General features: G+C 40.3%; 1 protein-coding gene across 3 annotated transcripts in view; it reads left to right on the forward strand.

The window, feature by feature from the left end:
* The window catches only part of ATG10 (autophagy related 10), an 83,205-nt gene extending 70,069 nt beyond the window's left edge, over positions 1-13,136 (forward strand). For 2 of the 3 annotated variants that reach the window (XM_050716481.1, XM_035567576.2), the window contains exons 6-8: positions 9,722-9,819; positions 10,106-10,225; positions 10,617-13,136. In XM_050716481.1, the coding sequence (XP_050572438.1) occupies positions 9,722-9,819; positions 10,106-10,225; positions 10,617-10,647 (249 nt within the window). In that variant the 3' untranslated portion in view covers positions 10,648-13,136. The remainder of the gene's footprint in view (positions 1-9,721; positions 9,820-10,105; positions 10,226-10,616) is intronic. The other variant, XM_035567577.2, reaches the window with a different exon arrangement.
* Positions 13,137-13,409: the final 273 nt, after the last annotated feature.

The following is a 13,409-nucleotide window of genomic DNA, read 5'->3' on the forward strand; positions in this document are numbered from 1 at the left end:
ATAATACAACAAACATGCTGGAGCAGCAGTACAAGGGGAGCGAACCACAGAAAAAGGCCAGGCTCTTGCTCTGCCACAACAGCCTTTCCACCTGCCACTGTTGCAGACAAGACCCATTGCTGGATGGACTTTTGTTCCCATCCAGTAGGGCACTTCTTACGTTCTTTAGACAGTCTGAGGTTCAAAAAGGAAGATGAACTCATCAAAGGAGATGAATTTACTTCATATAGTCAGACCAGTGTATGAAACTGTGTCTAGACTCTGAGACTCACAAAACCACGTGACAGCTCTTAAAGTTGAAAGCCAGACAGAGGCCCGTTTTGCCTTCTCATGTTGTATATTGTATTTCTGGCTGCATAGAAGCCTAATTCAAGAGTAAGGAGAGGCACTGCTCAAAATGCCCTGGCAGAATGGGAGTTATGGCTCCTACAGCAGTGTATGTTCAAGCTTCTGTAAACTTTTGGGCTCTCAGAAGAGAGCTCAGTGTTTCACTCATTTGTTGTCACAGACACTGACGTGTTCCAAGTCTTTTTTAAACTCTGAATACCATTGTTACTAAAGCACTTAGCTGCAGCTCTGAGAAGGCCTTGCAGGAGACTGTTTCAGTTCCTTTTGGCATTTTCTGTAGTCCACCTTTCTTATGCCAGCATTCACTTTTTTGGTGATCGCTAATCCCAATGCAAACTTTTTACTCTACCATACTGTGTATGGAGATTGTTGGGCAACTTGTGTCAGATCAGGCTTTTACACAGCACAATGTTTGTAGCCTTATATTGAGTCTATCATCAGGAAAATTACCATGAATATTGACGGTCTTAAAGCATCTGTGCAAGAATAAGAATTTGCAGTTTCAGTAGTTATTCAGAGTATTGGTCCAACAAATGGTATTTCAAGTAATATGTGCTATGGGGTGCTTTAACCGGAGGATCACAGTCATCTAGCATTATAAGGAGAGATGAGGAACAAAGAAAGTCTTCCCTTGACCTGAACTCAGAATGAGGGCTGAGTCACACTTTTACGGACACTTCATTGCCTTCTTATATTTGATATAGTCAAATTAGTGTTCTACTGCTCTGCTGCAGAAGAAATTTGCTTTCCATTCATTACCCTGTGGTAATTGTCTGTCTTCTGACAACGTTATAGCTATTAGTCATACTTTCTTCTTGATAAACTGTATAGAGGAGGTAGAAATATATGCCATCTCATTTGCTAGTTACAGTATTTCAAACTCAAAAGTCCCATGAAAATCTCTCTTCGCAATCTCTTCTTGTCCAGAAATTCCTGGGATTATAAAGTGAACCCTTTGGGGGCACATTTATCAAATGCCATTATGGATTTTTTTTTCTTCTGAACTCTACATTTTTTAATCAGGGTTGGAAATCTGTCCCAAAATCTTTCCATACTTATACAGCTTGTTGGATCTTTCAGTTCTGCACCTTAGATGAATCTCTTAACTTAAGAACAGATTTCAAATAGTAATTAATTAAGACTATATGCTACATAACTAAAATGGTGACAACTGAATTAATCTTATTTTGGCAAGCATGGAAGAAGAATCATCTGTTTATTTTCTTGGAAAAATGGCTGAGATGCCATTTCTTGACAATATAGTTATGGACCTGCCAATTTTTAACTATAGAATTTTCTTAAGGAATCCTAAATGCAAGTTACATGCTTTTGAGAAGTTTAGGCTTTAAAAACATAGCTTTGTCTGAGCGTCACCTAGTGCTTTATTCCACTTTTTCTTAAATTTAGTAACTCAAACCTGGTTTTATATATAAGTATCAGCAGTGTTGTCTGTTCGTGTTTAACATTATGCTTGTCCTCCGTGACTTCTTAGGTATGCCTTTAAAAGATATTCTGTTAGATGTTAAATTATTAAAAAATTAAATATATATGTAAATTGCAAAAGAGGATTATCACCCTCTCAAAACTGTAAATATTCTGGAATAAGGCAGATGAACCAATTTCAGGGATGAAATATGAAATAGGTCTTGGTTATCTAGTTATTTATGTTATTTTTTATTCTGTAGTATTAAGGTGTTACAATAGTAAGCTCTGCACAAGAAGTGCATATGCATGTAAGATCTTATGACATTCTTTTCTATTGTTATCACTGTCCTAGTTACAGAAACCACTATATGGAAAATGTATTTATCTTTTGAATAAATCTGAAATAGGAGGGCCCAACAATGTAAAGTAAATGAAAGCGAAACTTCTGATTAAACACACTTCTGTTTGTTGCCTTTGAAAACACTTTATTTCTGGGTAAATGGCTTTGTGTGTGACTTTCTAACCTGCACTGTGCATTATACAAGAAAAACAAAGCTGTCCCCAAAGATTTTGGATTGAGGTACCTTTCCTGTTTTGGATGCACATCCTACTTCTGGTAGCTTTAAAAATGGAAGAGCAAGATTGATGTTTTTGTGACATTTGACTACAGACACATTCAGGTGTCACATTCAGCAGAAGCTGAAGATGTCAACTTAAGTAGCAGTAAGTTAGCAATGTAGAGGTGATGTTTGCGTGGAACGTGGTGGTTAGAGCTCTGTCCAAATTAAAAGACAATTTCATTGCAAACTGTAGACAAAAGGCTGCATTCAGGCTGTGATCAGCCAGCTTTCATGTCATTAGCAGGGTTTTAAGATGTCCTGTATGGAAAAAGCAGTGGCAGTTTGTGCTCTGAAGAATTTGTTTCTTCAGAAACAGCATTTCCACCATCTTGGCCATGATGGATTTGAAACAGCAGGTACAAAGTGGTAAATGTTGTTCATTTTACAGAAATTCTGGCTGCATCAGGTATTCTCATATATTTGTGTTGTGGAATCTGCCAAAGCAACTCCATTTTCCTCAGAAAAACTCCAGCAGTTTGATTAATTGGTTTTTCAACTTGGACTTCATACTTGATGCAAGAAGAAAGCTTATTTGACTGTGTGGGGTTCACAGTTGTGAAAGTATTAATAAAAACTTGTCGCTGAAGTTAGTATGTCTTTGGAAATACACAGGGAACACATACATTAAATCATAAGGGCAACTGTAACTGTCCCTCTCCAAAGAAGAACTTCAGCAGGAATTAAAATCCATCTGTAGCCTTTTCCTCCAAGAAGTGGTTCAGTAATGACAGAAATTCGCTTTTTTCATCTGATTTTCACTTTTTTGTCTCATCAGGCTCCCTTCAGGTTTTCCCTAGCTCAGTACCATTGCAGATTTATTTTGATTATCTAAGAAAATGCAGGAGAGCAGCGATAGTTGCACTTTTATAGTCATTCTCTAGCACCTGCTAGAGACAGAAGTAGGCTGTTTTATCTTCAGCACGCTTAGCAATAGGAGTCCTTCTCTATGTTTTACTGCAAAGTTATAGAAGCTTCCCTCAGTTAGATCAGTAGGATGACTTGACTTCTGTTTGTAAATTGAAATCAAGGTGACTAAATATGTCACCTGTCCCAGGTAATAAACTCTATCCTGTGCCCACTAAGATGGAAGGAGCTTTTAAAATGCTTTTTGGATTTGACAGCTTTTACAGCAAGCACATTCCTTTCACCAGCCATTTTGCCCCATCTGAAGATTTTTTTGATTATCACTTCTCTGTAACCAGTACCAGTCCTATTTCTTAAACACTGTTTTTATGAAGTGGCTGCATTAATAGAAATGTTGTGACCCACATCAGTAGAAAGGAGAAGCACTACACAGTTAGTATTCTAACAGTTTTATTACTATAATCTGTGCCTTCCAATGGGATGATAGAAATTCGTGGTGTAATTGACATTCCTTAATGCTGCTTCTGCAACACAGCGGTGCCATAATAATGGAGTTTCTGTTGCAGTAATTCCATTATTAGGGGAAAATCTGTAAGAAGAAGGAAACAGAGAGAGAGATGTTTGGAACACATTTCTTGTAACAGCTGTTGCTGTCCTGTTGCCTTTGCAAGTACCATTACTGGTCCTTGTAATCACAACATGCATATGCTCATCTGACTTTACTGCTCAGGCTTAATGTCCCCCTAGCCCTCATTCATAAAAATGTTACTTGCTTTTTACACCCAAACTGGAGCGTGTGTGTAATTGAAGCATAAAGTCTTCCTTTGACCTCAAGTTCAACGTGCTTTGGGTTCCACATGTGCAGTTATTGTTGTGGTCGTGGGACATAGAGTCAATCTGAAAAGAAAAATTTTATTACTGTCTTTGTGAATAAGAAGAGTTTGATTTTATTGACAAGTAAGTTACTACTGGTGTATATAAAAAATAAGGAATGAAGAAGGAGGTTGTGAATTCAAGGACATAAAATACTTGTAGCATCATAACCCTGTGTGAAGGATTTTTACTTAACAGTAGGCATTTATTTCAGTAAGTGGGGTTGAAAGTTGGTGAAAAGGGAAGGGCCTGCAACTTCTTTATTCATTGCATCACTGTTTCCATTTTCCTGAATGGAAGAGATTATGGAGGTCATAATTTATTAATCCTACCTTCTTTTTCTGACCTGATGACTGGGGTTGCAAACACTGCTGGGAAAATACCTGGAGATGGTAGGTGCTGGATGTGGTATTTGGTAGCAGTATCCTGCATGAAAGTTTTGACACCCCTCCGTGATTATGTGTGTAAAACAACATCATGCAAACTGGATCGGGGCAGAGTTAGTTTTACGTACAAATCCCTTGCACTATCGTAAATGGAGAGATAATAAACATTATGATGTATGCTCTAAGGCAGGTTAATGTAGCACTGGAGAAAATAGAAGCCATTACTACTGGACGAGCTCCAGTTATGACAGGGAAGATAAATGGTGCTGTTACAAGAGATGTACTGACAACAAAATATCTGCTGGCTGGCAAAGAGAAGAGCGGAGCACAGCACAGCTACCTACAGGCAATTACCCGTTACCTGAAGTAATGTTTATTTTTAATTCAAATCTGACTTGGATAGTATTTCCTACACGCACTGATAGGTAAAGAGACATAACCCAACCTGATGGAAGTTTTGTATTCGATTATATGTGCACTTAGGAGCCACCCAATTTTTGCCACTGTTCAGATTCATGTCTAACATTTCACTGCATTACGGGCAGTGCACAGGACAGGAGACGAAGCTAGTCTTACCCCTTTACACCTCATGGCCTTGTGAGGACAGCCCAGTTACATCAGTAAATGAGGGCAGAAAGGGTGAAGGACAGTTGATCGAGTATTGGCAACGCTGACAGACTTTATGAAAACAGGCCTTCTTGTGCCACACAGAAGAAGCTGCTGCTAAACTGAAATGTTTCTTGGTCTTCTGGGAGCCTGTAGCATTCCTTTTGTAGTTGTTGTTGCTGAGGGTTCAGGCACATTAACAAAAACCTCAGTGAAAGAGGTTTAAGCTCACCAGTTTGTCCTCACATCTGAGGGAGCTCACCACACCTGCACAGATGGTTGTAGTTGCTCAGCTAACATACAGGAAGCTGTTACGCTCCTCAGTCATGTTCAGTATTGTGTAGCATCCCTAAACAGAACTAAATTCATTATCAAACTACCAATGAAACATTTCACATCTCTTATGTGGTTTTGTGAGAGAAGTTGAGACAACAGGTACAGAAATGGGTGCAGATCATCCTTTCAAGTCGTTCTTTATGTCACTTAAAAAAGATGTCTTCCTACAGAAAGTAAATGGAGCAATGTTTGGAGCTTTCATATTCACTGGAGCTAGTTGCTGCCTGTAAAAACTTGATTTCCAATGAAAGTTGGGTCAGGTTCAAGAGATATGCAGGTGTGTGATGTACTCCAGTGTCAGGTGCTGATCAGCACTGTGAGTCAGCGTGGGGATGGCAACAAGAAAATAAAGCAGCAGATTTCAAAATAACTATCCAAGCATTACTGTCCAGAAGAGTTGAGAGCAACCTGTAAATGGGTTCTTTCTGTACAATGCCAACAAGTAATTGCTAGAATTGAATTGAAAGTCACACACGTTTCTCTGTAAAAGGCATTGCTATATGACGGGTTAAGGACAAGGAGACTCTTTTTTGCTACCTAAAATGTGTTTTTTTTTTTTTTTTTTTTTCATGAAACCTCAATAGGACTCTATGGTTTTCCCAAAAGGGATGCACAGGTGAGGCTAACTGAAGGCTAGTATTGTCGTCCTATCATTTTCCCAGGATACATTTCACTGCCTGTGGGGTATCTTTATTCCAACAGATGACTGTGGCAGGTACTAAACAGGTTCCTGGAGCTGATGCAGCACAAGCTCCTTAATTCTCATGAGATACACTCTGGATAGTCTTTGAGAAGGACTTGGGAGTCATCATACTGCAAATTCACAGCCCTTTCTCAGGGCATACCATGAGCGACAGAAGTGCACCTTTCTTGCTTTTCCTGATGGAGCAGCTCAGCGCAGACCCCTGGGGTGGCAAGATAAACCACTGCCTTCAGTTCTGAACTCATCTGCAGTGATGACCAACAAGGGCACTAATTAATGCCGGTTTGACTGACAATTGCATGTACAGCTGTCGTACAATAATGAGTTCTAGCTACTGCAAGCCCGGGCTGAAATCTGAACTGGTGACCTGGCAATAAAAATGCTCTATAGCCCAATATCAATTCTAAGTCATTCAGAGCTTTGATAACTCTTTTTTTGTTTTGTTTTGTTTTGTTTTGTTTTTGGCAGCTGTCTGGTACTTCCTCCTCTGAGCCGCTGTGTCAGTGATTTAACCTTGAGTATACATTAAGCCTCATGGGGATGCCATTATGTGCAGGGTCTGGAATTTAGGGTTTGACTGAATCAGATCTGATGCACTCAGAATTCTGTTTTCCCTGGTTGCTCAACAGCTCTCCCTCCGTGCCTCAGCCATTTCCCTTCTTAGAAACTCCTGCTTGGCTCAGGAATTCTTGTAATCTCTCCTGCTTTTGTGTTCTTCCTGTCAGACATACAGAGTGTGACATATTCCTATCTTTCAGGTTTTGAATGTTTCTGAAAAGTATAGCATTCTTGCAGTTTTATTCCTTTCATTTAAGGTGAAAAAGACAAGCAGATTCAATTAGCTTATTGAAAAATTCCCATTTTATACACAACTATTTTCTTGACACCATGTTTGTGGACTTTCATTGCTAAGGATCTGTGTAATACTTAAATTTCATGGATTAGAGGTAAACAAATAAGTGACAGTCCTCAGCTTGCCTAAGTGGAAGCCAAAGCAGCTCTCTGTGAATGCACAGGTACGGGCAGCTGTAGTGCACGTGCCATGCCCACAGCCTCGCCAAGAAGCAGCACAAGTTTCAATGAACTCCATTGCTGCCATTCAAAATTAGGTGGATTGCAGTGAGATCTGCACTGCTCTGGCACTCCTGTTGCTTCAGAAGTGCAAGGAGGAGGGTTTGACTCACCTGAACCAAGTGTCCTCAAAGTATTTCTATCAACTCTGAAGCTGGTGGCTGGGTCCTGTTGCAGAAACCTCTCCCTTTACATCTGCTGGATCAGGAAGGTAATAAAGTGCCTTTCCACTGTTCAAGAAGAGTGGAAGAGACGCTGCAGGGAGTTTGGAAGTTGAATGGATTTCACCACTGTCACATGCTCAGGAGTCTGAACTTGACACTAAAGATGGGATCAAGGGTATCACACTTTTGAAAAATCGGGGAGCAATACACTTTGCTTTTTCATACAGACGTGTAATTGTTAGTGTTTGGGAATTTTTTCAGTCTCACTCCACTGTGTTGTAAGGAGAGGAAGAACTAAAAGAAGAAAGATGAATAAGCTATTTAATAAGCTATTTAAAAAATCATCTCTGGCTGCCATTGGCTGTCATTCATTGGTGGTTTGCTCAAGCAAGAACTGCAGGATAGGATGAAATACCAGGTCATAGGATGGTTGGGATTGACTTCAGGCTGAACGTTCAGCTTTGGAAATCATCCATATGCTTTTCTTGGAGTGCTAAGACATTTAAAGCCCAGCGGATCTTCTGCATTCTCTTTGGGAGTGTATATTATCTCTTTAGACTCTTTCTTCATGTAAGGGAATTGCTCAACTTGCTGCTTGAGGTACTTTGTTTTGTTTTGTTTGGTTTAATAGTTCTGTAAATAATGTTAACTATCTGTTTTTACTGTCTTTGAGGAATACCATTGGCACAACCTATGTATCTTCTAGAATTGCTTAGAGATCTGAGATGATTTAAGCTAGCATATAATTTGAATGGATCTTTTATTCAAACTGTTAGTTTTTCTCAATGGAAAACAGCATCAGTTCACTGTTACCAACAGCAGATGGTAGCATTCATGCATAAGTTATCTGTTTGCACTGCAATGTAAAAACACAGCTTTCTGAACATTATTTCTATATGTTGTGAAGCTTCTGGAAGTTTTTAAAAGTTCTCCTAGACACAAAAGGATTGATCTTTATGAGTGTGTTTTTAGCATGAGAACCAAGTGTCCTTTAACTGCAAGAGACACTGTGATATAGGATATGTCCTCTTTGCTGAAGATGACAGGCCAGGATTTGTCTTCATTTGTTAGCAGGGGGTTGGAAAAGGAGTTTTTACTGTATTGTAAGAAGATTTAACGATCCTCCTCTCTTCAGTGCAGGCAATTTGCTAAATCCTAAGACAAAATGCAGCCACAGAACCAGGGGACTCTGGCTGCAATTATATCAGCCTGGACAAAGGGATTATGTCTTGGAGAATAAGATTAGTATAGTTTCTTCTTGGCCAACCATAATAAAGCCACCACAAGAAGTGCAGCTAAGGAAAAGGGCCTTTACCCAGAATAAAACGCCCAGTCCTCATGGTAAGTCTCTGCCAAGGCTCTGGCTCCAGCAGTCTGGGCTCGGCTGCAAGCAGGCTGTGCTAGCCTTCCACGTTGGGCATCTTTCTCGTCTGGAATCACTCTCTAGCTGTTCCCTGTGCTGTATTAAGTGCTTTTGCCCTTCCTGAGCATGGGGATGAGGTAGGATTTGTTGATTTTGGTGCAGAAGCAGTAGCGGTGACCTCAGCAGCATTAAAGGAAAATCACTTCCCCGGGGCACAGTGCGTGAGGCAGATGTGCTGATCTCTTGGTATCACTGATGTAAGAGCAGATGAGATCACTGTTAGGGCTTTGCATGGAGTGCAAGTTTGATTCAGTCAGAACACGTACTTAGTTTGACTGCCTGTTGAAGAAGAAAGTGAAAGCTTTGTGCAGCATCAGATTGAGTTTTCAACAGCACCCCATGCGGTGTGAGGGTGGAAAGGAACACACAAAGCCTTAGCAGGTTGTAGGTAGTGTGTATGACTGCAAACTTAATTGTCACTATATGGCTTTTTTTTTTTTTTTTTTTTCTGCAGGACAGTTTTGATTGGGTTCTTGACAAACAGCTGCGTTTCAGGATACTTTTTTCCTGTAGAATAGCCTAATGTGAGGATATGCCATCTAGTGGAAGTTAAAGCCACCCTGAGGGCTCTTTCTCCCTTCCGGCTTTCTCTCACAAGCTCCACATTAAACTCCATTTATTTCCCAGCACCTGTTTCACAAGACTGTAACTCAAGCCGCTTTTGAAAACTTTTACATTTGGACTAAACTGTGGCATTGCCTGCTTGGTGCTTTTATTTCTCTTTTTAGAAAGAGAATATGCTGTCAAGTATTGATATGTCAGCGACTGCTAGTAGAAAAACAATGTGAATTGAGAAAAATTGCATAAAGGATTAAGTGGACACTGCTTTGTGTATTTCAAGTGTAAACAATATATTTTCTGTTTTCTTCCTGCATAGTAAAACAACTGATTTTCCCTCTTAGGAGCACCCGTTACTTGGGCAACCATTTTTTGTTCTACACCCCTGCCGGACTAATGAATTCATGTCCTCTGTACTGGCCAGCTCACGGAAGCAGAACAGGTAAGAAACGCTACTGTGCTTTGCAAGGCTTGATGTGGTGCAGGCAAAGTAAGTCAGCTAGGAAGTGAACATCATCAAAACAACTTCCTTGATCCAAATAGAAAGGGATTCTGTATTGTCACTTAAGCGCTGAAAGCTGAGGTACACTTGATATAGATAAAGTAAAGGAATGGCCCCACTTGAAGTTGTTGTTTTTTATTTTATTTTTATTTCTATGACTGTCAACTGTATCTGCAATGCAGAAAAGTTAGGTAAGATGTTTATGGATTTTTCTGTCTTTTTCTAGACACACAAATTACATTATATTGTGGCTGAGTACTGTAGGCCCAGTTGTGGGTCTAAATCTACCTTTAAGTTATGCAAAACTAGGACCTGAGCAGAATATAAGTGCTGATTTAAATGAAAGGTAAGATAAAATTACATCACCATTTTCCTCTCCCATCCTCCCACAAAATTTTAAAAGATCAGAATTGTCAAAACATTAGCTTTGCCGTTGGAGCTCTTCAAATTCATTTGGGACTCACCTTTAGATATTTTGCTTACATGGCTGCCTTACTGCCTTTCCTGCTTTGCAGTGAAAATGTACACTGAGGGAGATGTGTTTGGCACATTGCTGACACCCTTCCTGACTGTCAGAAGGTCCCTGGCAGGGAGGTCTCTCTCAGGTGTGTAAGAGCATTTTGTGGTGGTCTCTCCAGCACGTGGCTGATGGTGTGATCTAGAAAAACTGCTGCAGTAACTTTCAGTTTCATCCCTTTTTTTTTTTTTTTTTTTTCTGTTTGATATCTCCTCTTCAGACCCACGAGTTGCAGGACAGCTGATGGTTAGCAGTAGTAAAGCTACTGTAGACTTCCCTAGAGAAGAAACCAAACACAGACCAAAGGAATCTGATTACCTGATTGGTAAGCAATACGGCATGGAAAAATGACTGTTCATGGCTCTTTCTTTGTCAAGAGCATGCCTGGTTACAGTTGAAGACCTAGGAGCTGGATGCAGTTGTGACAACTCCCAAGCACCATCAAGACCTGTGATAGCACTGACCCTTTGAAGTCTCTCACTTCCTTCCTCTGTTTTACTGTGGCTGTGGCCTTAATAGAACTGCACACAAATGCAGAAACCTGTTACAGAGTTGAAATGCCGCATTTGAATCCTCTAAACTTATCTACTGACAGTCACATTTGTAGAAAATCCACACCGTGTGTGAGTACAGCAAAGTACTTGCAGGATGTGGTTTAAGCTTCTAGCAATCAGTGTATGGGCTGAGGCTACTTTGCCTTTGGACCACCTTCTCCATCACAGCCTAAGACATGGACCCTCCTCATATTCCACACCACACACGTAGAATATCTTAATCCTATGGCTGAATAACACTGAGAAGATGTGTATGTCATGCTTCAGGGAGCAAACAGGATCAGAATTCTACAAACAGGGTACTTACAGCCTACATCTGATTAAGCAGGTGTGGTTCTAGAGTTCAAGGTGCCTAATGCTATCATATGAGAACATCTGGCTTGTCCCTGCTTCACTGCCTCCGAAGGAAGCTTTGCCATACCCTGAGGGAGTAACTGTTGTAGTCAATTAGTATTTCTGATTGTACTAGTCATCGTTTACACGTTTAGTCCCTATCCTGCAGTCTTTGTGCAAGCCTCTCCTGAGAGCTGTTGAAGTTTGAGCAAGTAGGAATCGCATAGAAGTGCAATCAGCGAGAAACAGATTAGATGTAACTTCCATACAAGCCATTTTGGACTCCTTCCCAATCACATTTTATGTGTTGTGTAAAACAGACCACAAGTCCTAAGCAGTTGAGGTGGAATTACGGATTTTACTTTATATGTTCAGCAATATGTCACTTACATACAGAGCCCAACGTATGCCACATCAGAGCTATAAACGTAAGATGCATTGGATTTCAAATTCTAGGTTTTCAGATATTTTGATTGGTTGCATATTTTTAACTTGCATCACATGTTATTGGTGGATTGAAATATAGTACACCCTTTGAAATTCCATTGGTGCACAATTCTTTTGCCAATAATTTGGAATTAATAATGAAAGCACATCATTTATCCAGTTCTGGATCCTAACAATCCGAAAAGCCAGTTTTCCGTGAAAGATCTGTAAAATCTGGACTTCCATTCCTGTACTTTGACAGCATCTACATTGCCTTGCTTAACGCTTTTGGCAACATATCCTTGATAACTACATCCACAGCCCATTTTCAAACTTAAGGAAGATTTGCCCAGGAGGGAGAACAAGAAGCAGATAAAAGCAGTTGTGAGAGCCATTAAATGTTCATCCCTGCTCTGCATCTTCATTTGCGATGCAGTGGAACAAAGGGGTGAAAGCAATCAGCTGTTCTCACCTGCCCAGCATTGCTGGCCAGCTCTGTGCCAGCTTCTGCTGCCTCTGCCCATCACAGTGACACACTCACTCTGCCCTGGCTAATTCTTTAGACCTTTGTGCTTGGTATAACTTAGAACCAGCCTCAGGCAGCGTTATTTCAACCAGGGTCTGAGTTAGCTCCTGCTGTCCTTAGGATCAGGGAACTGGAAAGAATTGACGGAACTTTTCATACAAACCATCAGCACTGAATGCTGCATCAGCGTATCTGAGGATTGCTTAATGCTCATTTTCCCATAGCATCACAGATGTTACCTGGTACTGCACTGAGGGTCAAATATACAGAAGAAATTCCACTTCTAAATAATATGAAAAATAGAATGCAATCCTGGACACTGAGTGGTCTTGGAACAACTTGCAGATGAAATGCTAGTTTTAATGTTTTCATACTCTGGACAAAAACTGTTCCTTGATAAAAGAAATGAAAAGAGCCTTGAACATCCTTGAGTATCATTTCCAGTAGTAGTTGTGAGACACTGAGAAGATTCAACTGCCAAGATGCTGCTGTGCAATTTACAAGCATAGTTTCACAGATGTTTCTTAGAGACCAGCTCTTGTTGTTTCTGCCTCAAAAGCAGAAACTGTGGTGCAATGCTACTGTTTGAAGCAGGCTTTGACCAGTCAGGTTTCTTCACTGTCGTCAGCAAGACTGCCTATTGCAAGTCTGTTAAGTATCGGTCCTCTACTCAGAACGTCAGCATCTCTTCCATCTGTGTGATACCGTGCACTGGACTTTGTACCTAAACAGATCGTAATTACAGACAAATTAACATATGAAACATCTAGGAGAATATACCCCTTTTCCACCTCATCAGCCTTACATTGCACCTTAATCTTCTTTTATTCAATGATTGCAATAAAAATGGATGTGTATTTAGATAAGAAATAAATAAACACTTTTCTTTGACATGAAGGAATTCTCAGCACCCATTACTTTCTACGTTAATTTTTCATTTGTAAACAAAATCAAAGATTATTTGGGCAGGGCATTGCACATTTTTATAGACCTGAGATTTCCCCTGTCAGGGACAACCATAGGCACTTGCTAATGGATGGCTGCACACAGCGGGATACTGCTCTGTCAGTGTCCTGACAGTCACACTCCAGCCTCTAGACATCCTCCTGGTAATCGCTCTAGGATACCTCCTAGGTGTCTTGTAACCACACATACACTTGGCTCGGAAGTCAAA

The sequence above is a fragment of the Cygnus atratus genome, chromosome Z (assembly GCF_013377495.2).
Source record: "Cygnus atratus isolate AKBS03 ecotype Queensland, Australia chromosome Z, CAtr_DNAZoo_HiC_assembly, whole genome shotgun sequence".
NCBI lineage: Eukaryota > Metazoa > Chordata > Aves > Anseriformes > Anatidae > Cygnus > Cygnus atratus.